We start from the raw sequence: 28000 nt of genomic DNA on the forward strand, positions 1-28000 counted from the left end.
CTGCCGTATTTCATTCAGCCACAGAAAGATGGAACGTTATTTACTCAGCCTGTGAGGATTCATACAGTCTTCGATTTAACTTTGTTATTTGCGTATTTCATTCATTTTGGTATCCTTCACACTGCTTGCCTGGCCAGTTAACACACAATACTTTTGCTTCACTATCTAATATTAACCCACTGCCACACCTGAGGTGTTTGTGAAGAGTTAGGAAGATGATTCCGAACGTAATAAATCAAATCAATGATAATGAAAGTTTAATTCCATTATATTGCAGCGTCCCACTACTGGCCGTGAGAGTGCGAGAGGCGTGGACATGTGGAGCGGCGGTGATGCGCGGAGGCTCTTGGAAGGCGCCATGCTCACGGTAGGAGAGATTTTAATCATGTAAATAAGTTGTTATTGGCTTTAAGATGTGCACGTGTTGTTTGTGTCGTTCTGTATACGGCTAGAAGTGACGACCCTGCGTCCCGGCCATGTCAGCCAGTGTTAAGCGGCGGTTCTCCCTGTTCAATAACAAGCGTTTGCCGTTAACCCTGCATTCGCACCGGCAGCGGCGCGATGTGACAAGGCGGGTGGAGGTCATTCATTTTCAATGAGAGCTGGCGATTTCCGGCGACAGGAGGCCACACGAACACTGGCGATGCAAAGTGGTCAGAGTCGACAAAGTTGAGCAGACTTTAACTTTATGCAAATAAGGAGCAAAGCGTTGTGGAGATTACCAATAGGAATTAAACAGCGTAGTACTCACTTTATCTCCACTACTGTGAAATGGTACGCTCCATTTTTTGGTTCCTAGATTACTGTTCCTACTTTATTGTGTTTCTGCTGTTTCTGCTCTTATATTCTCGCCATCCTCCATACAGTCCACACACGGGCCGACTGCAGCCTCCATAAACAGCTCTGGCAAGACTTGACACTTCATCTCTGGGACAATAAACGCACTGCAAAAATGGGTAAAGAAAACGGACCTCTGTCAGAACATCAGCCTTTACTGAAAGGCATCAAAGAACCAGAGCGACTTCATCAGATAAAGGTAGGATATAATGGGCATTATGATAATAATAATTATTATTATTCTCTAAAACTGCTTATTATTCAGTTGATCTTAAAACGTGTGGTTCAGAAAGTAATATTAATACTGTTATTGAAATTAATACACAAGTATAGAAGACAACATTATGTAGTTCCCAATGATGTAGACCCACCCCTGCTGAAAAAACATAGAAACCATTAAAGCATTTCTGTTGGTTCCTGGTGGTGTTGTAATGTGCTTGTTTGGCTTTTCTTGACAGGTAAAGTATCTAGATGTCTTAAAGAGGAATTCCACCAGTTTTTCTAAATAAAAGGTTTAAACAAAGTAATTCAGATAATTGTTCCTACTAGAGGTGGAATAATGGCCACGGTGCGTTCGTCGCAAATAGACAGTAAAAAGACCAAATAGCGTTTTCCTCACAAACTGACTACACAGACACAGGGATCAAGTAAAATATAACGATTTCTCCCCAGGATTTTTATTTTTACAGGTACGCCTCTGATTTGTGCTTGGCATCAGTGAAACCATGGCAACCAATGGTCCACTCGAGTTCAGAAAGTGACCAGAATTTTGGGTGACAAGTGAAAAGTCGCTGCTGGTGAGAACTTAGGGTAATAGCACAATGTTTTATGCATCTTCTTCTTCGCCGATGTCTCCTCCTTTATAATGTCTCTGAAAGTGATTGGATGACTTCATTCGCAGTGCTTTGTGGATTTTAAACCTTTACCTCTGCCTGTTTGTCTGTTTTTCAAAACTTTTCTGCTCTGATTTCATTCTTTATAATGCCATGATTTATGTTGTAGCTGATTTGGTTTGGTTGAATGCTTAAAACTAAAGATTTTTCAAAAAATTATACTTTTACCCACCAAAATGGATGGATTTTGGTTTGATTTCTCGAGGGGGTTTTGGTGCTTTGGCAGACGGACTGTTTGTCATTATTTGGGCTGTTTGTCATTATTTTGGTGGGTTTTAAAAAAGTATATAATATTGTCACTACTGGCCATAGCTCTTCAGGTCATGGTAAACACAAGACCCAGGCTACGTAACCCACAACCCAACACAATATAACACAAATAACACACATTTTAGACTAACAACAACATTAAATAACAAGTGTCCACTTTTTACAGGGTTGGGTTAGTTGATTTGCCCAACATACTGTGCCCCAAAAAACCCTTTCCCAAAACCGGAGCCAGTGGCACATAGCCCCCATTAAGGGTCAGCCATCCCGGTGACCTACAAGATCCAGGCGGCCTACTAGGCCAGCTTCCGTTTCCCTGCCAGCTCACGTTCGCAGCATAGTCTGCTGTGCTGTCCCTACTTTGTGTATCACCAGCACACGAAGTGCTTTGCTGCCAGCACTTGCTAAGGGCCGTACAGCACATATGCGCCACCTCGAGCTCCTCCGCTGTGCAACACTGTGCTGTCTGCTGCGGGGCTACCATGCTTTCACCGCCGCCGAGCCACACTACTCTGTCTTCGCCTATGAGCCTCGCTGGAACATTAAGCTAATCCTACCATCTACGCCGATGAACCTTGGCACGCCGCCGTTCCACGCCGAGCCATCTCTGTAATCTTTTGCCAGACTCTGCCTTCCTCACCACTGATCTCGAAGCTCTTTGAACAGCGCCACTCCTAGAATGCATTAAAAAATTTTAATCTTGTCAAAACGTTCAAACTAAAATATGCTGATGAGGTGGACGGCATATGGTGTCAGCTCTACAAGTTGAAATTATGATACAAACATCATGATGTATTTATTTTATCTAAATTATCTATGGTTTCTTGGTCCAAGCGTTTAGATGATGACAGGAATACTAAAACAATCATAAAAAGCTTTTGATCTTTGTGATACAACACACACATTTGTTACAGACTGACAGCACCATCTAGTGACAGGTAGGCAAGTTATCAGCAGCTCAGACAGTCTGGACGTAATCCTGTTTGTGTGTTCTTCTGAAACGGGGTTAGTTACAGCCCAGGCAGATCCAATGCTTTATTCACAGCTGATATGTGTGTGCAGTGTGAGTGAGCTGGTCATGCAGAAGGAGCAGCAGCGGCAGCATCACCCCGAATAAACTCGGCCGTCATGCTGCAGTTTCGAGGCGTTTGATGAACTCGGGTCATGTGAACAACTCCTTTATTGTGTTTCTGCTGTTTCTGCTCTTATATTCTCGCCGTCCTCCATACAGCCCACAGACGGGCCGACTGCAGCCTCTATAAACAGCTCTGAGAAGACTTGACACTTCATCTCTGGGAGAACAAACACACCGAAAAAATGGGTAAAGAAAACGAAACTCTGTCAGAACATCAGCCTTTACTGAAAGGCATCAAAGGACCAGAGCGAGTTCATCAGATAAAGGTAGGATCTGAAATAATGGGCATAATAATGCTAATAATTATTATTATTCTCTAAAACTGCTTATCATTCAGTTGATCTTAAAACATGTGGTTCAGAAAGTAATATTAATACCGTTATTGAAATTAATACATAAGTACAGAAGACAACATTATGTAGTTCCTAATGATGTAGACCCACCCCTGCTGAAAAAACATAGAAACCATTAAAGCATTTCTGTTGGTTCCTGGTGGTTTTGTAATGTGCTTTTTTGGCTTTTCTTGATGGGTAAAGTGTCCTAATGTCTTAAAGAGGAATTCCACCAATTTTTCTGAATAAAAGCTTTAAACTGAGTCATTCAGAGTGGTTTGGTGTGAAACGCTCAGTTCTAGAGAAACTTACCGAGTCAGAGCTGTTCACAGTGGTGGTGATAAGAACCAGACGTCCACCTCTAAAAGCTCCCTCACAGAAAGTTACTACATGAAATGGTTATGAATTCACTGCCTGATGACTGAGACACTGTTTTATAATAGTTTTGAGAGAAACTTTTGGGGGACAGTGTATGTTTTAAAATCCATTCATGGCGGAGGGGTTCATGCAAGGTGTTCTAAGGCAAAGTAGTTCCCAAAGAAAACGTATTTGTTCATATATTTCACTGTTTTACCATCATCACTGCTCTGCCTAAAAACTATATATTATATACATCTATATAAAAACACCATATTCACTATATTTACATCAAAACACTCTGAATGAAGCTCAGAGGAATTTACCTTTAACAGGTGACCTGGAACCAATTCTAGATCCATTTGTTGGTTCCTTAAAGGTTCAACGAGTTCAACAGGAAACTAGTTGACGTTAACAGTAGCCATGAAGCCCATTTCCGTTAGGAAGCAGAACCTTCAGGTTAATCCGAAGGGCTCTTATGGTCTTTATGCAGCAGTTTAAGGGGATAATCAGTGTTCGAAATACCCTTTGGTATTTAGGGTCCCGTATTGGCTGGCTACTCCAGTGTTGGCTGGCTGCTAACTTACTTGCAATAGCGGCACTGATGCTTCAGTGGCAACAAAATGTATTGTTTAACAATTTTTCTTTTGAAAATGCTTTTTTTAGTTTGAAATAGAAATTAATACATAATGCATAAGTACAAAAGACAACATTATGTAGTTCCTAATGTAGTTATCAATGATGTAGACCCACCCCTGCTAAAAAAAATACATAGAAACCATTAAACCATTTCTGTTGGTTCTTTGTGGTTTTATAATGTGATTTTTTGGCTTTTGTTGATGTGTAAAGGATCATAATGTCTTAAGGAGGAATTGAGATCTTACACATCTCCTTTTTTTCTTTAGTTTGATGAATGATAACAATTTTCTCTTGGGAAATTGGGAAAGTTTTCAGATTTACAAATATGCTGTGGCACATTGTAAAGCATACTGGCCATAGTTACAGTTGCTAGACTATGAAGGACCAACTGGGTGAACTAATTTGCTACAGCACCACCCTGAGGCAGAGCAGTGCTGCATCTCTAGTTAATTAAGAATATTAAAGACAGAAGCTGATTGTGGGTGAAGCAGCTAAACAAAGAGCTTCACTGAATCTGAATTTGAGGCTCCACACACCCCACTGCTTAATACTGCTCACAGAAATAACTGTATTACTCTAAACATTTTAGGCTAAGTTAATTAATTAATTAGTAGATGGTTGGCTCGTTTATTAGTTAGTAGACAAGTCATTTAGTTAGAGACTTAGTCAGTTAGGCAATTTGTTTGTATAGGCTATTTATGTAGTTAGTTGATTGACGTAGTAATTAGTAGGCTAGTAGTAGTGTGCAGTAAGGTAGTTGGTCAGTTAATTCATTTGTAATTAGGCCAGTTTTGTGGTTAGCTAGTTGGTCAGTTGCTTCACTTGTTCTTTGGCTAGTAATGTAGTAAGGTAGTTAATCAGTTAGTTACTTTGTTTGCTAGTCAATAAGAATGCACCCATGAAATTACTGTGTAATACCCATTCTTTAAATCTTGTATAATGTGTATTGTAATATATATTATTTACTTTACATTTATTATATTGTATGTTTATGTGTATTGCGCTACAACAGAGTTGAATTGCATGTTGTTGCACCAGACACAATTACTACCGACATGTTGTGTGGCAGATAGATAGATAGATAGATACATACATACATACATACATACATACATAGATAGATAGATAGATAGATGGATAGATAGATACATAGATGGATAGATAGATACATAGATGGATAGATAGATACATAGATGGATGGATAGATAGATAGATAGATAGATAGATAGATAGATAGATAGATAGATAGATAGATAGATGGATAGATTGATACATAGATAGATCGATTGATAGATACATAGAGACATAAATGGATAGATAGATAGAGACATAAATGGATGGATGGATGGATGGATGGATAGATAGATAGATGGATAGATGGATGGATGGATTGATAGAGACATAAATGGATAGATAGATAGAGACATAGATAGATAGATAGATAGATAGATACATACATAGATACATACATAGATGGATGGATGGATGGATGGATAGATAGATACACACATAGATACATAGATGCATAGAAAGGTAGATAGATAGATAGATAGATAGATAGATAGATAGATAGATAGATAGATAGATAGATAGATACTTTATTGATCCAGAAGGAAATTCAGCAGCCAGTATGAGTCACACAATACTACTGAATTAATATGTGCAGATATTGGTACTGAAATGAAGTGTCTTGGTGTGGAGTGTCCAGATGCGATAAGGCGTGCAGTAAGGTGTCCATATGTGCAGTAAGGTGTCCATATGTGCAGTAAGGTGTCCGTATGTGCAGTAAGGTGTTCGTATGTGCAGTAAGGTGTTTGTATGTGCGGTAAGGTGTTCGTATGTGCAGATGGATAAAATAAAATTAACCTATGATTTAGCATGAGTCCAGTCAGTTACGTAGCTAGTCTGTTACCTACACAGCTAGTTAGCTTGCTATTTAGTGAGTCAATTAGCTAATTAGTGATTTAGGTAGCTCGCTATTTAGTTGGTTAGTTAGCTAGTTAGTTATCTGGGCCTGTCTGTCAGAAATGGCTCAAGTTGCTGCTGCTCAATTCAAATAACAGTTTGTTTATTTAACAGTGTATTTTTATATTTTTTATGATTTTAGAGATCTGCTGAATTAATTCATAACACTGCTGATGGAGTAGCTCAGCTTTTTGAAATATAACCTTCTTTTACTGGCTCACTCTGTAAATGTATGTGTTTGTGCTGTGGGTCACACCACACCACAAGACCTAATTAGATGTTCAGTGAAATATTATTAAAGACTCCAGTGGTTGCTGTGTTTTACTGTATTTTCCTCACAACACCTGAAATATGAAATGCCATCATGTTTGTTGATGTTGTGTGTTATTTGCAGGTTCCCAGTAAAACCCTGCTGATGGCCGTGTTGGCTGCGTGTATAGGAGGAACATTCCAGTACGGCTACAACGTGTCCGTCATTAGCTCTCCAACCAAGGCAAGAACTATTCACTCACTCTGAGTCCTGAACTACACCCTACTCACTGCATAGCACACTATTTTGGGAGGCTACCATTTTATAGTGGTCTGAAAACATACCAGAGAAAATCCAGTGCACTCCCACAGTCCCACAATGCACTGCAATAGGTATCCTAGCAGACATGGAATGCCCAAAATGCACTGGGTCAAATGCAGTGGAATGTGGCTGCTGTTAGAGAGTGATGAACAAACATGCTACATCAGCAAGTCTATCAAGGTTACTTATGTAGTTGTAGTTAGGTAATTCACTCACTAGTTAGTAGGCTGGTTTTATAGTTAGCTGGTTGGTTGGTCAGTTACTTCACTTGTGAGTTGTCTAGTAATCTAGTAACGTAGTTAGTTAGTTAATGTCTTCGTTATTAGGCTAGTTATGCAGTTAGCTAGTTAGTCAGTTAGTTACTTTGTTAACTAGTCAGTCAGTTAGTCAGTCACTGTATTCACTGTATATTCACCAGACAGTAAATAACAATGTTTTCTAATACTGGGAACAGGGAATAATAAAGGGAATTTGGAGTAACAGTGCTCTCCAACGCAGAGAATAGGGAATGATAATGGATATTGGGAGTAATAGTGTTCTCCAATGTAGAGGGAATAGGGAATAATAATGGGAATTGGGAGTAACAGTGTTCTCCAATGTAGAGGAAATAAGGAATAATAACAGAAATTAGGAGTAATAGTGTTCTCCAATGTAATGAATAAGGAATAATAATGGGAATTGGGAGTAACAGTGTTTTCCAATGTAGAGGAATAGGGAATAATAATGGGAATTGGGAGTAACAGTGTTCTCCAATGTAGAGGGAATAAGGAATAATAATGGGAATTGGGAGTAATAGTGCTCTCCAATGTAGAGGGAATAAGGAATAATAACAGGAATTAGGAGTAATAGTGCTCTCCAATGTAAAGAATAGGGAATAATAATGGGAATTGGGAGTAATAGTGCTCTCCAATGTAAAGAATAGGGAATAATAACAGGAATTAGGAGTAATAGTGCTCTCCAATGTAAAGAATAGGGAATAATAATGGGAATTGGGAGTAATAGTGTTCTCCAATGTAAAGGGAATAGGGAATAATAATGGGAATTGGGAGTAACAGTGTTCTCCAATGTAAAAGGAATAGGGAATAATAATGGGAATTGGGAGTAACAGTGTTCTCCAATGTAGAGGGAATAGGGAATAATAATGGGAATTGGGAGTAACAGTGTTCTCCAATGTAGAGGGAATAGGGAATAATAATGAGAATTGAGAGTAATAGTGTTTTCCAAGTTGGGAAATAGGTAATTATATTTTTAGAAATATTACTATAATTATAGCGTGACAAAATTTGGCGTGAATTACACTCACTCATTATGCACATAGGCACGTGCACACAGATAGCATTATAAATCATTAGTATTATTAACATTATCCACAGTTGCAAACGCAGCGCTCCAGTGTGACACACACGTGCTGCGTATGGAGCTTCATATGGAAGTTATATACACATTTAAACCAAGTACATTAAAAGTAATGACACTGACATGGAGAGATGAGGCTGAGCCTTACCTTTAGTTAATACATTACTTGGCTTCTTCTTTGGAGTCTTGTTTGTTGGGATTTGTGCAACAATACATGCGTTTGTGTTCTCCAATATAGGGAAAAGTGGAATAATTTTGGAGTAATAGTGTTCTGCAGTGTAGCGAAGAGATAAGTAGTAATAGTGATTGGGAATATGGAATTGGAATAATAATGAGAATGGAGAATAACAGTGTTTCTCAATGTAGGTAACTGGGATTAATTCTGGAAATTAGCAATAATGATGGGAATTAGGGAATAACAGTGTTCTCCAATGTAGGGAATTTGGAAGTAATAATGGGAATTGGGAATAATAGTGTTCTCCAGTTTAATGAGTAGGGAATAATTATGCAAATAGTGAACAATAATCTCGTTTATTGTGTTCCAATGTATGTAACCATGATTAGGATTAGATTGTGTTCAGTATAATAGTGTTCTATGTAATAATTAGGGAACATTTCTGAATCTGGGCCATGTGAGTGTAATTAAAATGAGAATATGTCTACAGTGGATTTGACCCAGAATTCAGTGTGGATTAAGAGAACAAAGGGCTGGTGTGGTGAAGGCTGTGGTTTAAGAGCTTTTATGCCAAACAGTCACATGGGCTTTAATCTCAGACTGAATCTGCAGCTCAGTCACACCCGCAAGGTGTGACCAGAAGAAATTTGGCACGAATAACTCTCAGGCACAGGCTTGTGCACAGAGATAGCATTATAAATCATGAGTTTTATTAACATTTTTAATGTAAACATAGTATTTTTCACTGTAAACATAGCTGCTCCAGGGTGACACATGCTGTGTCTGCTCTGATTCTCGATTCAAACATCTACATCATTTTTTACATTAATCAAATATGCTACATCAATGCAATTACAGCTTGAACAGCCAGAGAAATAGGCAGCCAAGGGACAGGCAGGGCAAGCATGTGCTTCTATAGAGAACCATGGGGGTGCCCACTCTAGAGGGGGGAACCACTGTGCCAAGTGGCACAAAAAGGCATAACGGGACAGAAGTAGGTTCAGTATTCCTAAGCCTCCCTAATCCGCCCTGTTTTGCAGCTTTTTAAGGCGCACCTTAGCTCGTTTACCGTTCCAAAGGAAAGGTCACAAAGCTGATTAAGTCTGTGGAAACACTTCACCAGGACTGTCACCTGAAGAGACTGCAAAATGTGTTTGAACCTGGGGACTCCTTTCATCTTTAATACTAAAGCCTTTGCCCACAGTGAGAGATGGAGCAGTGCCCACATTTCTATGTCTACTTTAAATTTGTAAATCTGTATTTAGCTTTATGATGTCTGTCAGGTCGGCTTGGGATCGGTACCCAATGCCCTGCTTCGACCATCTATAGTTGCCTGGTAGGAATAAAGTTTTGGGACAGTATGCTTTTTTTTTTTAGACCAATTTATTTTGTATCCTGAGAGTCTTGAAATTGGTCGACTAAATATTTTAATATTTTATTCTATCCGGTGTCGACCAGAGGAGGATGGGTTCCCCTTTTGAGTCTTGGTTCCTCTCAGTGTTTCTTCCTCTTGCTCTTAGGGAGTTTTTAATTGCCACTGTCACCATTGGCGACACTCATGGGGGCTTGGACCCAGATTTTTCTGTAAAGCTGCTTTGTGACAACACCTGTTGTAAAAAGCGCTTTATAAATAAACTTTGACTTGACTTGACTTGATAGCGGATAACAATGCGGGGATGGAGGTCTCTGGACTGCTAACTAAGGTCAAGACATCATCTGCATAGAGCATTACCTTATGCAATGTGGGCACAACGGGCATACCAGGGCCCAGTCCCATTTCTTCTTTTTACCCCTACCCCTTGTTTTCGAGTGTCACCCTAACCCCTTGGAACTGAGTTACAGGGTAGTGGTTGAAATCCTCCCTCTGAAATGGGACCCTCAAATAAAAAGAGCATCACTTCATTAACAGCTACCAGCGCTGCTCTGTATGCGACCCTGCCAGTCTGCAGTGACAGCAGAGGAGGGTAAAGTTCAGCTCCTCACTGCTGGGCTTTAGTTACATTTAGAGAATCATATGATCTTCAAAGAGGGGGGCAATTATTTATTATCGCCTACCCCTAATTCTTCAGTGATATGAAGCTGAAGTCAGATATTCACCAGATTCTTGTTCAAATTTCCCTGTTCCACCTTAAATGGTGCAGCAGTAACATTCTGACGCTTCAGGCATCAGAACTGCTGGACTATTTAAGGTGGAACGGGAAAGTTAGCTAGCTAGCTACCAAAACATTAGCATGCTATTAGCGATTTTATGCTTGTTATGAAGAAAATGACCATAATACACTGAAACAACATTAAACTAAGATAATACAGTGATTATCGTAATTTTTTAACAGAGAAAATTCTCACATTTGTGGGTTTCTTTGGTCTCTTGTTCTCCATCTTGCTGGTTTTTCATTTTTCCTCATAACTCTCTGTTTGGAGTCTCTGAAAAACCTCCGTTTGGAGGGTCATGTAGCCCCAACACTTCACCCTACCCCTCTATCTCAACAAGAATTGGGACACCCTAATCCTAGATGTGAACACGCAAAACAGAGGGCTGAGGGCTAAGTGGTAGGGGCGAGGGGTGAAATGGGATTGGGCCCAGGAGTTAGGATCTAGGCAGATTGCAGCAGCTGATTGCCTGACCCAGGTTGAACAAAAAAAAATGCTACAAAATTTTATTTTGTGCTACAAGACTTGCAGCTTTCCTAGCCCCAGTGCTACCTGCTCAAACAGCTGAAGTACAGCCCTGGATAAATATTTAGCTTTTATTAGGACCATCTAGCTTCACTCTACATTCATTCAAAATATTTATGAGTTGAATAAAACTAGTTCAATTGCTTGTTACCGCATTTTTATGAACTGCATTGAACTCACAAATCATTTTTGCAGTGTTAGAACAAACTTTTAGGAAACAATTAAAAACATATGTTTAATTTTATCTTGTTTTTTGTAGTTATCTTTAAATTGAAATCTATGTGATGTTACTGCGGTTATTGTTATTGTTATTATTATTACGGTGCTCTGTAAATAATGTTCCTTATTATTAGGTATTGGTTATATTACGATTAGATAAAAGGTAATATAAAGTAAGTGAGCTGTATGGCAAAGTGCACAAAATAAGAAGCATCATTGGGCTCCTTGTGTTATCAGGCAGTGCAGGCGTTCATTAATGAGACGTGGGTGGAGCGTCACGGTGCTGAGATCCCGAACCAGCTCCTAATGTTCCTCTGGTCCTCCATCGTCTCCATCTTCGCCATCGGTGGATTCGTCGGGGCGTCTGTGGGAGGTACCCTCGCCATGAAGTTCGGGAGGTGAGGACATGTTTCTGTTAGCGGCCTGATTGACAGATTAGTTCAGTACAAAATGTGTACAGTTCCCTCTCTTAGCACAGTGTAGTCGATCAGCCAGGACATGTTTGGTGTCTGAAGTGTGTTTGTTTTAGTTTTAGGCTAATGTAGCTAACAGGTAATGGATCTGATCAATAAGCATGTTTCTAACTGCATGTCTGAATCATCAACACAGTTGCCTCCATCCGTGTGTTGTTCAGTATCTCTTATAGACTTGATTATGTGGTTTCAGACACTGTATGACACTCTGTTGTCTATAAACATGGACAAAATTCAGGCTGCTGCTGTTTTTAGTTCACATATGTGTGAAAATACTGTATAATGTCACCAACTGCACAATGATATTTGCTCTGAAGAATTCACTGTCTAATTGAATTATCTTCAGATTTGGCCTCAAGACAGATAGAATGGGGTCATATATAAAGGCAGGCATAGAAACTGGTAGACACAGGCCTCAGCCAAAGTAACAGGCATAGGGGCTTCTATGTGAGGTACATAAGTGGTCATTTTAAACAGATTAGAAAAGGCTACTGTGGGCCAGAAACCAATAGCACTCTTTTATTCCAGAGAATCCTCAGCTTCTGTTTGAGGGCATAACTATATAGAGAAGACCCTCTGACAGGCCGTGAGGAGTTCAAAGAGGGGGTTATGTTGTCCTCCATCCTTCAGCCGTTACAGAAACTTTAGTTTATCTCCACCACCAGTGCTTTTGGCAGCCTCTGGGCATAGGGACAAAATCAAACAGCAGTGGCAGCTACTGTGAGATCACAGAGAACAAGATTCTCCATCATGGCAACAATAAGTGCCATGTAAAAGACAGATATCTCTATTTCCACTTAGAGTAGCTTTGTTCCTAACATCTAAGCATCCATTCAACATTGGAACAACGTTTATTCTTCACATCTTAACACAATTAACATGATTAACTAAATTCCACTCCATTGATTATTAACTATATTCTACTCCATATCTCAGCTCTCCGCTCTTCTTTTCCTCTCACTTGTTTTTTATATGTAGCGACTGTCTTCATTTACTCTACGTTTTCTATGTTTAATGCAGTTTTATACAACAGTTAGTTCCAGCCACGCAAGCTGATTGGTTGAGAAGCAGGTTTTTTTCACAAACACTGTATCACTCCACTGAGATGGCGTTGCTAAGCAACGACTTTGACAGCTGTAGGAGACGCTCAAGCCATTTGAACAGTTTTACTTCTCACTTTGCCACAAACAGAAAATGGACACTTTTAAGATCACATTTGACCGACAGCCGATTTGGTCAGACTCTGAAGATGAGGCGACACTAAATTCCCAAACTGTCTTCACCACTGAGCAGCTTTTCAGTCGGCAGCTGTGACAGAAGAACCTAAACAACCTGGAATCAGCCAGAAATGAACCCAACACCATTCACCAAACTAAATGGGCTGTAAGATGCTTTGCAGACTGGCTGGAACAAAACAACATTAATACTGATCTGGCAAAAACTGACAAAACTGAGCTTTTGCGTCAGTTTTATGGCTCAGTCTGATTTGGTCAGACTCTGAAGATCAGACTACACGTTTGGCGAATGGTATTGGGTTCATTTCTGGCTGATTCCAGGTTGTTTAGCTGTTCTTCTGTCACAGCTGCCGACTGAAAAGCTGCTCAGTGGTGATGACAGTTTGGGAATTTAGTGTAAGGAGCTGGAGAACGAACTGCTCGCTGTGCAGCGAGTGGGCGGAGCTCGTTACTCTGACGTAGCAACAAGCTGCTTGTTAAGGAACTATAATTTGGTGAAGGAACTGCGAACATTAAAACATATTAAACGCCGCGTTCACGGCCCAGTTTATTAATTTATTACTCTATTTATTTAACTGTTGTATTAAAGCAATAGAACACTGGAGGAGTGCGTTATCGCCAATAACATCACGGCTGTGATGATCTACGGTGACCAAATCACAGCCGTGACGTTATTTCGTGATAACACACTCCCTCTCGGGTTCTGTTGCTTAAGCATTACACTCATCGCCAAAAAATAGTTGCACCCAGAAGGAATCAACTGACAGGAAAGAAACTTGGTGGGTAGGTTTGACATCATGAGACATGATTCCAGTTTCATGCTCAGCCACTCATGTGACGTAAGCAAGGACGGGCCTAATCGCTGTACCTGACTGACTACATAAGGTCGTCCTGTTGTGCATGCTCTCCATGCTGGCTCGTGCTGTAGTGTTAGTAGCATCCTTTGCAAGCGAAGTTTGCCTCGAAGAAGAGTTGGAAAGCAATTCGAGCAGTCGGATGAGCTTAGGAGGGGGTGCATCGTATGGTCTTATCGCCATACAGGTCGTGCGGATATTACCATAGCAGGCTGTTGGTGGAAGTGGATAAAAGAAGGCACGCACCAGCAACATGAAGGATCTAGGACACCTACATGAACCATGGAGAGGGAGAACCGACGGATTGTCCGACATGCCCGGATTGACCCAACAGCCACGACTGCGGACATTCAGCAAACAGTGATGCCCTCCATCAGTCATCCTGTTAGTGCCAGCACCTTTGGCAGACGGCTGCACGACACATGACTACATGTACACAGACCGTTAAGACAACCCTTAAAGCCCATTTCACACCAGATGCAATGCATCACATGTTAATCTGGAACCACTCCACAGTTGCAGTTGCGTTTTTACGCCATGTATACGTCTGTATTGTCCAATTATTACTCATATAAACTTTCTGAAGATGACATAAAGAGATTAACAATAAAACCTTGACTAGCTGCCTTGACTGTTGTGAGCTTTCTCACCAGGTGATGTAGCTCTATATAAAAAGGAGGAGATGCATGTGTTTTCACAACATTAACGCACTCAAGGGATTTCAGTCTGTCAAAGAATTAATACTAGATTTGTTGATTTGTTTATTAGCCTAGATTATATATTATAACAGACACTGCATTTCTCTACTGTTTCTGCATAGAAATAGACCCAAAGCGTATTTTTGCGGTTCATGCGCGCGTTATCGTCACGGTGCCGCGTGATGCATGCGGCCTGTGTGAAAGGCTACATTGATTGCTATAGGAGCGCAGTGTGCAGTTACCGCGTCTGGTGTGAAATGGGCTTAACGCCATGTCAACGTCGCCAAAAACTGCAATGGTGTCGTGCCAGACTGTCATGGAGTGAGTCAGAATGGCAGCGGGTCTTCATTACAGGCACATTGACAGCCCAACATTACGTTAATGAGGTCCTGAAACCAGCGGCTCTCCCTTTTCTGAACACACACTCCAGTGCGCTATTCCAACAGGACAGCGCTCGTCTGCAGACTGCTGCTGTCTCAAGAGCTGCCTTGAAGACACAGATACTATTCCATGGCCAGCCGCGTCGCCAGACCTATCCATGATTGGAAAAGTGGGACGCTACTGGACGCACTATCAACGCTCCACCCCTATCACAAAATCTGCAGGAACTGCGTGAGAACATTCAAGCTGCATGGGATAAATTATCGCAGGACACCATCAGGAACCTCTACAACTCCACGCTGAGACGCCTGGCATGTTGCATTAGCAAACATGGCAGCTCGAGAGACACTACTTCTGTATGTGTAGCTCAATAAATATCACCCACATCAGTCTACATCTTCGTTCTGAATAGCATTGCAGTCCGACACTTCCTTCTGGGAAAAATATTTTGACAATAATTGTATTTAAGTCTTCTTTCTGTCTGATATTCTTTCCCTCTGATATTTTATATGCAGTTGTTTTTAAAGGGAACTTATTAGGATGATATTCTTCTATATCTATTGTACGGTCTCGATGGGTAACCAGAAAAAACTTCAAATAAAACTCGATTAGTGGTATTGAAATTAGTTTGGCATATGGGAACTGATGTAGACTTTTATTATGTATGAATGAAATGGCTGTATTTGTAAACATACACAGGTGTGTGGAGTTTTTTAATAAAACTATAGACAGTGTTTTGGGAGTTGTTTTAAGGGAACATTAAACCATGTAATGCATCCTACATATTGAGATATAAATATTGACAAGACAACTTAAGACTGTGTCTATGCCTTATAGACATGGCTTAAGATGTCTTAATATGTCTGAAGTGTGTCTTCAGATGTGTCTTAAGATATTTCAAGACAAGGCGATAGCTGGGTATGTAATATCTAACACATAAAGCGCAATTAAATGTCACATATATCATTTTCTTTCAGCTTTTCTGTTTCTATTTATCTCTCTCTTTATTCCAGGAAAGGGACTTTGTTATTTAATAACAGTTTTGCTCTGCTGGCTGCTCTGCTGATGGGGATGAGTTATTACGCCAACGCGTTTGAGCTGCTCATTTTCGGGCGCTTTCTGTCCGGAGTGAATGCAGGTAAATTCAAGCCCAATTAAAAATGAACTACGGTTCCTATAATATTTCATATTGGCTGTTTCGGAAAAGATGAGTTCACCAAAAACCCTCAACCGCGTGTGATGTGCATTACGTTATTCTTTGGTGAACTTCTCCTTTCCTGAGCATCCAGTATATAATGTTTCTAATAACACACATTCAGATCACATCCAACCATAGGTTAATTCAGGAGATCTTTAGTTCTATACGGGAGAAATTTTACTTTACAAGGTGCAAACACCGTCACTGGGGTGGTTCACTCAAGGTTACCTCTTCAGTACCTTTACTTAGCAACATAATAGCATTATTATAGTACTACATCCTGTTGAAGTTGTATTTTCAAACTGCATTGGCTCCATATACGCTGTCCGGACACCAGGCTTTTCATTTATTTACTTTTTTGAAAAGTTACAATAGAAAACAGTGCAAATTGTGCACTTTTTCCATGAGAAAGTGAATAATGTGCCTTTAAAACTCATTTAAAGTACACAGTTCGACCTGAAGGCCCACTGCTGTACCTCTGAGGGCCCATTTAGATCTTTTCTAACTTGGACTGTAAAAAATGGTTTGGCAGTTCAATCTAAAAAAATGACTTAATTAGTTTATTTGTGGTAACAATCTGGTTTTATTAAATTCAAAAATTACTGTTAATGGAACAATGCAAAGTAAAAATTTGGCTTAGATTAACAAAAAAGCAACATTATACATCAGTTTAAACCCTTCAAATCTACTTCTGCCCTGTTCCACTTTTGTTATGACAGTGTGGTTCTGTAAAGAATTTCAATGGCTCTTTAATCTTTGAACCATGAAATGCAAGTTTAGCATGCTTTGGAGGTCTGTGAACATGAATGAAATGAATTAAATCATAATTTTATTTGGAATAACTATTTTATTTGAGTATATTAATAAAATTACCTGATAAGTTGATATCCATTCTGCCACTAGGAGGCCTGAAGAACCTTTTTACCTCTCCAGAGTTAAAAAAAGGACCTTCACTGCAGATTTGACTCTGTTATTGTCTATTATTCTATTACTGTCCCCAGTTATAACTGTTCATTCATTCATTTAGTTATGTATTTCTATAACACTAAAATTGCGTGTGCGGTCGGATCACCCCACCCCGAACACACACCTAAACCTCTCTCTCTGCACTTGCTCTGTGTACGTTACATCTTTATGCAAACTGATTGTTCTATGTTCTCTGCGTTCTGCGTTTTTCCTGTGTTATTTGTTCTGCAGCTGCACAGAGACAAATTCTTTTACACCTGCAACCTGAACATCATAAAATAATGCATTCAGGAGTTTTCTGATTGGTTAACTGTGATTGACTGACAGGTGTAGCGATTTGTGTGGAGCCCCTTTATCTGGGTGAGATCGCCCCCCGGGCTCTGCGTGGTGCCATGGCGATGGGCACGTCCATTTTCATCTCGGGGGGAATTCTAACGGGACAGGTGATGGGACTCAGGTCGGTAAAGTTAAAAAATTATTATAAAGCTTTATCAGTAGATATAAACTCCTTAAATTGCAGACGTATTTGAATTATTCAGAATTATTCAGTAGTTTACTACATGATTCAGTAACTACTATGACTTATTCAGTATCTACTATGAATTATTCAGTAAATACTATGAATTATTCAGTAACTACTTTGAATTATTCAGCATCTACAATGAATTATTCAGTATCTACTATGAATTATTCAGTAACTACTATGAATTATTCAGTAACTACTATGAATTATTCAGTAACTATTATGAATTATTCAATAATTACTATGAATTATTCAGTATCTACTATGAATTATTCAGTAACTACTATGAATTATTCAGCATCTGCAATGAATTATTCAGTAACTACTATGAATTATTAAGTAACTACTATGAATTATTCAGCATCTACTATGAATTATTCAGCATCTGCAATGAATTATTCAGTAACTACTATGAATTATTCAGCATCTACTATGAATTATTCAGTAACTACTATGAATTATTCAGCATCTACTATGAATTATTCAGTAACTACTATGAATTATTCAGCATCTACTATGAATTATTCAGTAACTACTATGAATTATTCAGCATCTACTATGAATTATTCAGCATCTACAATGAATTATTCAGTAACTACTATGAATTATTCAGTAACTACTATGAATTATTCAGTAACTACTATGAATTATTCAGCATCTGCAATGAATTATTCAGTAACTACTATGAATTATTCAGTAACTACTATGATATAAACTAATGTGTAACTCCTGTAGTTGTGCATTTTTCCTCTTCTCTGATCTTCCGTCCACACACTCAAAATGCACTGCTCTTCAGAATGGTGTAAAATTTCACTCCGTTTATTCTGATAGCCTCCAAGTTTGTGTTTTCTGAAGGTTTGGCAACTTTTCAGTCATTTATCACCTTTAAAAGCTTTGTTTTGATCTGGTTTTACAGCTTAGCTTAGCTTCTGGCGTGGACCACAGCAAACTGCTTTGTAGAAATTGTGTAAACTTTCTGGCTCGTGTGGTGTGTGCATGCTCAATATACGATCATATGCAGAAGTCTGAATGCCCCGGGTCAAATTACATGTTTTGCTGATTTTCTAAGTCAGCATAAGTTAACACATCCTCCAGAGAGAACGTAAAGATGGCATTTCTGCTAATTTTAGTGCATAATTTCTGTTTTGGAACTTATGTTTTATTTTTTTCCACAATGTTAAATTCAGCACAAAACAGTAAATGTGCTTTAAAATGTGCAGAGCTCCACTTTTACATACGACTGTATGCGTTTTTCTATTGTCTCAGCACTTTAGTGTGAACGCAAAACTTTTTGACATGCAAACAGTTTAAGGGGTTAATTTTGACTCATTCCTGTCAAATTTCTCACACATTCTCAGCTAATAATGTGATTCTGAATCTGAATCTGATTCTGAGTGATTCTGAATCTGATTCCGAATCGCTGCTGTTCTTGCCTGTGATGTAGTTTTATGTAGCTGATGTAATAACAATAATAACAGTCTTTATTTACGTAGCACGGTGGCAGATCTTTTGCTCCAGATGTTTACCAGTTGTAGCACATCTGTATACTGAAGGCTTAGAAAATGCCTAGAAAATCTGTTTGATTGACAGTGAGCTGTTGGGCAAGGAAGACTACTGGCCCCTCCTCCTCTCCACCACGTGCATTCCAGCACTGCTGCAGCTCCTGATCCTGCCCTGGTTCCCTGAGAGTCCACGCTTCCTGCTGATTGACCGCAATGATGACCATGCCTGCAACATGGGTACAGCTCACTGTTTATCGTACAGTACAGTTTACAGTACAGTTTACAGTACAGCTCACTGTTTATCTTACAGTACAGTTTACAGTACAGTTTACAGTACAGGTCACTGTTTATCTTACAGTACAGTTTACAGTACAGTTTACAGTACAGCTCACTGTTTATCTTACAGTACAGTTTACAGTACAGCTCACTGTTATCTTACAGTACAGTTTGCAGTACAGCTCACTGTTTATCTTAAAGTAGTTTATAGTGCAGTTTACAGTACATCCCACCGTTTATTTTACTGTACAGTTTATAGTACAGTTTGCAGTACAGCTCACTGTTTATCTTAAAGTAGTTTATAGTGCAGTTTACAGTACATCCCACCGTTTATCTTACTGTACAGTTTATAGTAGAGTTTACAGTACAGCTCACTGTTTATCTTACAGTACAGTTTACAGTGCAGTTTATAGTACAGTTATAGTACAGTGCAGTTTATAGTACAGTTTACAGTACAGCGCGCTGTTTGTCTTACAGTGCAGTTCATGGTACAGCTCACTGTTTATCTTAAAGTAGTTTATAGTGCAGTTTACAGTACAGCTCACTGTTTTTCTTACAGTTTACAGTTCAGCTCGCTGCTTATCTTACAGTACAGTTTACAGTACAGCTCACTGTTTATCTTCCAATACAGGTTATAATACAGTTTACAGTACAGCTCACTGTTTATCTTACAGTAGAGTTTACAGTACAGCTCACAGCTATCTTACAGTACAGTTTATAGTACAGTTTACAGTACAGCTCCTGTTTTTCTTGCAGTTTACAGTAAAGCTCGCTGTTTTTCTTACAGTACAGTTTACAGTACAACTCATTGTTTATCTTACAGTACAGTTTACAGAACAGCTCATAGTTTATTATACAGTGCAGTTTACAGTAAAGCTTGCTGTTTATCTTGCAGTGTAGTTTATAGTACAGCCTACTTTTTATCTTAGAATGTTAACAGTACAGCTCACTGTTTATCTCACTGATTACCTTTGTTAACAGTTGGCAGAAATATCACTAATGAGTGGATAAATGGTGGATGAATGAATGGATGAGTTGGTGGATGAATGGATGAGTGGAAAAGTGGGGGCATGAACGGATGAGTGGGTGCACTGTTGCATGAATGGATGAAGAGAATGAATGGTTGAGTGAGTAAATGAATGCGTGAGCAGGTGAGTGGAGGGGTGGGACGAGTGTCTGGCACTGCAGTGTCACATGTAAGTTTTCAACTGATGCAAGCAAGAAAAGTTCCTTTCGCATGATCCACTGCTCACTGGTGCGGTCAGGAGCATCTTGAAGAGGTTACCTACATTTACTAGGCTATGGCCTAAATCTGACACTTTAAAAAGCACTAATGACTGACCGCAGCTGATTTCTTCTGATGGCATGGCGCTGAAGAGGGACAGCTCTGCACTCGTCTCCTCTTTGGGAAATCTGTAGATGACAAACACGTCCACGTCATTTTCCTGAAACCAAAAATTTCTTAGAACAGTTTTGTCCAGTACACCAAAATACAATTCCTTGGAGCAGCCCAGAACAGAGCGTCTGATCCAGTCACTGTCACTTTACCGGACCTCCTCCGTGGACGCTGTGGGCCTCGTTAGCTGTTTTGAGTGCACAAGTCAATTATGAGCATCCAGAGGTTTTGAGAGTCTCTATCTGTTCCCATTGCTAGCAGTGAAGACACTGCGCTACTATTGAGGCGGTGACTGCAGTGCTTTTGATAGTACATTGCGTTGCATGAAAACCCGTCACATTAGAATGCAGGCTGCCCCCTAGTGTCGTGGAGATCAGTCTCGATACATTGTAAATAGTTTTGACAAATGTCAATATTCCATAATTAAAGTGAGTTGACGAACATTATAGCGGGGGCAAATCAGTACCCCCCAGGGACTTCAGCGCAGACTGGCTGAGCTATTCTTAGGCTATAGAAGTGTGTAATAAAACTTTAGGCCTGCCAGCGGGCCTGAGGCACGTAAGGGGTCATGTTGGTTAATGTTGTTTCGTTTGAATAGCCGTGTTCAGTGTGGGATTAGACGGAGTGCGTTGTATTTTGTTTAACGGCTTGAGGTTGAGCAGAAGCCCTGGTGTGATCTGTCTGAATTCTGCAGATTCATTGAAGCATAATGAACAAAAATGATCTTGTGAGCTGAGGAATGTTCTGATCTTTGCCTCGTGTGTGTGTGTGTGTGTGTTTTTGCCCTCAGCTCTGAAGCAGCTTCACGGTGGAGAAAACTATCATGGAGAGAGAGAGGACATGGAGCGAGAGCGAGCGAGCGCTACGGGAGTCAGACCACTGAAACCGTGGGAGCTCTTCGCTGACAAAAACCTGCGCTGGCCGATCCTCACCATCATCATCATGAGCACGGCACAGCAGCTAAACGGCATTAACGCTGTACGCTACATATGCAGTCTCTCTCAGTCTCTCTCAGAACTAAACACAAAACTGATATAAACGATGAGTCAGATGAGTCGGTTTACATAGTTCAGTGTCTCGTTGTCATGTGCTGATGCTAACGCTGAGCTGAGGTACATGTTTCCTCTTTCCAGATTTATTTCTATGCAGAGTATGTATTTGCTGAAGCTGGAATTCCATTTGAAAAAATTCCATATGCTACTGTGGGGACTGGAGCGTGTGAGTGCATCACAGCGCTGACCTGTGTAAGTCCCTAACACCCACACTGACCCACAACAACAACACTCTACACCAGATAAACAGCAGTACTTATACTGTAAAGTGGTTTGGCTTTAACAGTAACAGCCTAACAGCCACAGTAACAGCCACTCTCTAGAGCTCTTCCTCTTGGTAGTCTCAGTCTTTAGGGCTTTCACTGTTGGTAGGGTCAGACTTTATAGCTCTCACACTTGGTCGCACCACTCTTTGGGGTTCTTACTCTTGGCAGTCGTCTTTAGCTCATTACTCTTGGTGCTGCTAGTCTTTAGGGATCGCTCTCTTTGTAGTGCCAGTCTATATTGCATTAATGTCAGCAACAGAGATTTATGCTGTAATGGAGATAAAACTCAGGACAAATCTCCCACAGTATAACTCCAGGCTGTTGGAGAACTTTGAACAGTTGGGTTCTTTGAACTAATTTTGGACTGGTGTGTATGTGTGTGTGTGTGTGTGTGCTGCAGGGTTTGCTGATCGAGTCTCTGGGTCGGCGGGTGTTGATCATTGGAGGATACTCACTCATGGCCCTGTGGTGCATCTGCTTCACCATCACTCTCACCTTTCAGGTAAAGACTTCCACAGAGCATATATATACAGATGTGTATGCACACATCAGTTGAATTGAATTTTGGCCAAACAGAGTTGTGTTTGGGTTCTATTAGGGTACTGGAAAGGTACTGATTGTGTTCTGTTTGAGATTTATTTGGGTACCATTTAAGTTTCATTAGGGTTCTATTTGGATTTTGTTTGAGTACTGTTTGGTTTCTGATTAGGTACTATGGGTTTTGTTTGGATTTGTTTAGGGTACTGTTTGGGTTCTTTTTTGGCCCTGTTTAGGTTTTGTTACAATACTCTTCAGGTTACATTTGGGTTCTGTTTGGGTACTGTTTGAGTTTTGTTTGGGTTCTGTTTGAATACTGCTTGTGGTCACTGCTTGATTCTGTTTGGGTACATTTTGTATTCTTTTTGGGTTCTGATTGGATTCTGAGTTCTGATTGAGCTCTGTAGTCATTCTGGAGCTTAAGGCTGATTTAGTTTGTCCACTTTTTGGGTTAAAGCTGCAGCAGGTGACCTGTATAAACATGATTTTTGTCATACTTGATAAAACTGTCACTATGTCCTGACAGTCATACATGAGACAGATAATCTGTGAAAAAATATTCAGGCTCCTTTGACTCCGCCTGGTGATCCTAATGCCGTTTGCGAGAATCCCCCGAAACAAAACAGCCAATCAGAGCCAGGAGAGTGTCTGATGGAGCGTCAATCACTGTTCGTGCATGTCCCCTTACCCCACGCACCGTCTCTGTCCGCACATGCTCACACTTGGTCAAGTTCAATATTTTAGGTGAGCGGCTTGTTCTTACCTGTGTGCGCTCGATGCTGCTTACCTGGGCTCTTCAGTTGCCATGTTTACTATGTGGTAAGGGGCTTTTGGAGGCTGCAGTACAAGATTAGTGTAATAGGAGGAAACTTTTTGTAGCATTTTTGAATGATGAATAAACTTCAAATGTGTTTAGAGACGGTAGCTACCTAGTAATTAACCTCTAGAAATCAGTGTTTAATCATTTAATTTCTTGTACTGTATGTTTAGCTGGAACAGCACATTAAACACCTAAATATATTCTAAATATATACATCTAAATATATTTATGTTTTCTCTGTGTGCTATTTCTGTCCTGCAGAACTACAGCTCGGGGATGCCGTATCTCAGCATGGCTTGTGTTTTTGCCTTCATCCTCAGCTTTGGCCTTGGACCAGGTGAATTAATTAGTAATTGCTTTTCAATGAAGTATGAAAAAATAAGTACTCGTACTCTAAAATACTGTAAAAAGCTCACACTGAAATACGTTTTAGGCTTGTGCTTTTGTAAACATGAAGCAAATAGCAATAAAAAGCTTTTGTGTACTTGGTGCAGGGGGAGTAACTACTATCCTGATCACAGAGCTGTTCACTCAGACCACACGGCCGGCAGCGTATATGATCGGTGGATCAGCGAAATGGCTCAGTTTCTTCTTCATCGGCATGGTGTTCCCCTTCATAGTGGTAAATACACACACACACACACAGCACACATTGTAGTGCTATTTAATATGTTTTAATGTTCACAGTTCCTTCTGCAAAATTATAATTCCTTAACAAGCAGCTTGTTGCTACATCAGAGTAACGAGCTCCGCCCACTCGCTGCTCAGTCTGCTGTAAGCCTCGCCTTTTGAAGTACAGACTGCGCCATAAAACTTCCTCAATATCAAGTTCAGCTCAGTTTTGTCAGTTTTTGCCAGATCAGTATTAATGTTGTTTTGTTCCAGCCAGTCTGTAAAGCTTCTTACAGCCCATTTAGTTTGGCGAATGGTGTTGGGTTCATTTCTGGCTGATTCCAGGTTGTTTAGCTGTTCTTCTGTCTCAGCTGTCGACTGAAAAGCTGCTCAGTGGTGATGACAGTTTGGGAATTTAGTGTCGTCTCATCTTCAGAGTCTGACCAAATCGGCTGTCGGTCAAATGTGATCTTAAAAGTGTCCATTTTCTGTTTGTGCAATGTAAGAAATAAAAACGTTCAAATGGCGTCTCAGCGGACTGATATAGTGTTTGTGAAAAAAATGTGATGTTATGGTGAAATAACAGCACGGTTACAACACTTCTCAACCAATCAGCTTGCGTGGCCGGAACTAACTGTTGTATAAAGTGTAACATAGGCCGTTCCACGCTGGTGTGGACTCGTGACACCGTTACGGTTTCTTTCTCCATCTGTTGTACCACTAAATCAAAAACAGGAAATACTGAAGAAAACTACATAAATGAGTGGCTAACTGCTAACAGGCTAACAGCTACACATACAGCACCCACCACAACACATGTTTGATTCGGTCTGTCACTCCAGCTCGAGTCTCTTGTCGTGCTCTCAGATTCTTCATCCTCCAAACAGGTGTTACCTGAGCATCAGTTACCAAAACTGAGGCTGTACTTTGGTGGGTTGAATCTGTAGCCAGCTAACGTTGCTAGCATTAGCGGCACCCAGCAGGGCACAGAACAGTTCTGTTTTTATATTTTCATCCCTTCAACACCAGTCACTCGAATTTGCGTTCTCAGATATGAGTCTTCGTCCTCTAAATAGGTTATTTTAAACATCGGTTCTATAGTGTGCTGCAGTGGGAGGCACCGTACACTCACGTTAGCTTAGCCTAGCAGGCTACAGCTTAAAACACTACAGAACAGGTTCAGTTTCGCCTTTTTGTCACTCCAGCACCAATCAGTCGACTTTACTCTCAGTGAAATACGTTTTTATCATCTATACTTGTGATCGCAGAGCACCGGTTACTCAAATCAAACCTGTACTGGGGTGTTTGGACTTCTTTAGGTAAGTTAGCAAGGAGAGAGGAGCTGGCTAGCATTAGCTTAGGATGCTGCAGCACCAAACACCACAGAAGAGGTTTGATTTCGTCTTTCTGACCAACTAACACCAGCCACTCGAATTCACTTCCTCAGGTTTGAGTCATTATCATCTAAATTTGCGTCAGTAAAGCTTTTATTAGTCAGAATCCAACCATGCTAACGCTAACCAGCTACTCTCTCCTGGTTGTCAACGGCATTTAACAAATAGATGATGTTGGATTGAAGCTTTGACGTTTATTTAGTGGTGGATTTAAAATCGTGCACTGCTTTCATTTATTTGGCGACCGTGTGAGCGAACTTATTTGATTGTGGCTGACACTGAAGATTAAATTTACTTACTAAACTAATTTACAAAGTATAACTAAAGAAAGGAAGGAAGGATAAATGGGCAAATTGGAGTGTGAGTGGAAAATGAGCGATGATAAGAGGAATTTTGACTATTACTCTGCTTAACCACCGGCGGACCACCAAGGAAACGCTGTGCAAAATGCCAGTGGACCACCAGCTTTGCCATCAGCGAGCCGACAGTGGTCTACTATCCTCTTGCGATCAGGAACCAAACGGTTCTGTGGCCCCGAATACAGTTAGCTAATCATGCCCGAAAAACCATGTTGAGCCCCGTTTTAAGCGTTCCATACTGAACCGTGTCTGTGTTGAAAAGCCACTGGAATGTTACCCTCCATGCTCAGAACCGTTTGGCCCTGCAGTGGAAAAGAGGCCAGTGGTATAGTGCATGCAGTTAATGCATAACAGTATTACAGTATTAGTGTGTTACAGTGTTACTGGGTAACTGCCTGCTTTACTGTGGTAATATGAAACAGTGTTACAGTTTTAGAGTATTAGTCCATTACAGGGTGTCTGTGTTACAGTGTCACTGTGTTACAGTGTTGGTACGTTACAGTCTTACAGTGGTACAGCATTACTGTGTTACAGTTTTAGAGTATTAGTCCATTACAGGGTGTCTGTGTTACAGTGTTGGTGAGTTACAGTCTTACAGTGGTACAGTATTACTGTGTTACAGTTTTAAAGTATTAGTCCATTACAGTGTGTCTGTGTTACAGTGTCACTGTGTTACAGTGTTAGTAAGTTACAGTCTTACAGTGGTACAGCATTACTGTGTTACAGTTTTAGAGTATTAGTCCATTACAGGGTATCTGTGTTACTGTGTTACAGTGTTGGTACGTTTCAGTCTTACAGTGGTACAGCATTACTGTGTTACAGTTTTAGAGTATTAGTCCATTACAGGGTATCTGTGTTACTGTGTTACAGTGTTGGTACGTTAGTCTTACAGTGGCACAGCATTACTGTGTTACAGTTTTAGAGTATTAGTCCATTACAGGGTATCTGTGTTACAGTGTCACTGTGTTACAGTTTTGGCAAGTTATAGTCTTACAGTGGTACAGCATTACTGCGTTACAGTTTTAGAGTATTAGTCCATTACAGGGTATCTGTGTTACAGTATCACTGTGTTACAGTGTTGGTAAGTTACAGTCTTACAGTGGTACAGCATTACTGTGTTAAAGTTTTAGAGTATTAGTCCATTACAGGGTATCTGTGTTACAGTGTCACTGTGTTACAGTTTTGGCAAGTTATAATCTTACAGTGGTACAGCATTACTGTGTTACAGTTTTAGAGTATTAGTCCATTACAGGGTATCTGTGTTACAGTGTCACTGTGTTACAGTTTTGGCAAGTTATAATCTTACAGTGGTACAGCATTACTGTGTTACAGTTTTAGAGTATTAGTCCATTACAGGGTATCTGTGTTACAGTGTCACTGTGTTACAGTTTTGGCAAGTTATAATCTTACAGTGGTACAGCATTACTGTGTTACAGTTTTAGAGTATTAGTCCATTACAGGTTATCTGTGTTACAGTGTTGGTGAGTTACAGTCTTACAATGGTACAGTATTACTGTCACTGTGTTACAGTGTTGGTATGTTACAGTCTTACAGTGGTACAGCATTACTGTGTTACAGTTTTAGAGTATTGGTCCAATACAGGGTGTCTGTGTTACAGTACTACTGTGTTACAGTGCAGTAGTTTTACCATGTAACAGTCCGTATTAATCTGTTACCGTGTTACTGTTCTCTTTTGTGTGTTTGCTGTTTAATTGCTTGATTTCACTGGAAATGTTGGCTGTGATCTCACAAATTGATTTATCTTCTCCTCTCTCTTTTTCCCAGAATGGTCTGCACCAGTTCTGTTTTCTCGTCTTCTTTGTCGTTTGCTGCATCGTGGCTACCGTAATCTTCTTTGTTGTCCCAGAAACCAAAAATAAGACGTTTCTGGAGATCCAGAATGAGTTCCTCAGCAGAAGGAGGACTGCATCAAAAGGCTCGGACCCGCTGCTGCCCACTTCACTGTAACTCATGGCCCTGCAGGAAGAAAAATGAGGCACACTCCTTCATTCCTGACCGTTTATTTCTGTTCAGTG

The 28000-nt window shown here is 40.2% G+C and overlaps 1 protein-coding gene across 1 annotated transcript; it reads left to right on the forward strand.

The window, feature by feature from the left end:
- The first annotated feature begins 316 nt into the window (after positions 1 to 316).
- On the forward strand, positions 317 to 27932 carry LOC118827631 (solute carrier family 2, facilitated glucose transporter member 11-like). The gene is made up of 12 exons (XM_036599064.1): positions 317 to 367; positions 6820 to 6918; positions 11660 to 11820; positions 16077 to 16201; positions 17555 to 17684; positions 19341 to 19489; positions 21715 to 21902; positions 22058 to 22168; positions 22643 to 22744; positions 23861 to 23936; positions 24094 to 24221; positions 27750 to 27932. The coding sequence occupies exons 1-12, from the start codon at positions 317 to 319 to the stop codon at positions 27930 to 27932; spliced, it is 1503 nt and encodes a 500-aa protein (XP_036454957.1).
- Positions 27933 to 28000: the final 68 nt, after the last annotated feature.

This window comes from Colossoma macropomum, unplaced genomic scaffold, assembly GCF_904425465.1.
Source record: "Colossoma macropomum unplaced genomic scaffold, Colossoma_macropomum, whole genome shotgun sequence".
NCBI classification, from domain to species: Eukaryota; Metazoa; Chordata; class Actinopteri; order Characiformes; family Serrasalmidae; genus Colossoma; species Colossoma macropomum.

What these genes read in the sequence shown, in the direction of transcription:
- LOC118827631 (XM_036599064.1), top strand. Translation starts at nt 317, where the DNA reads ATGTGGAGCGGCGGTGATGCGCGGAGGCTCTTGGAAGGCGCCATGCTC. An exon ending in TCTGTCCGGAGTGAATGCAG is followed by an intron (nt 16,202 to 17,554) that starts GTAAATTCAAGC and finishes ATTGACTGACAG; the next exon opens with GTGTAGCGATTTGTGTGGAG. An exon ending in GGACAGGTGATGGGACTCAG is followed by an intron (nt 17,685 to 19,340) that starts GTCGGTAAAGTT and finishes TTTGATTGACAG; the next exon opens with TGAGCTGTTGGGCAAGGAAG.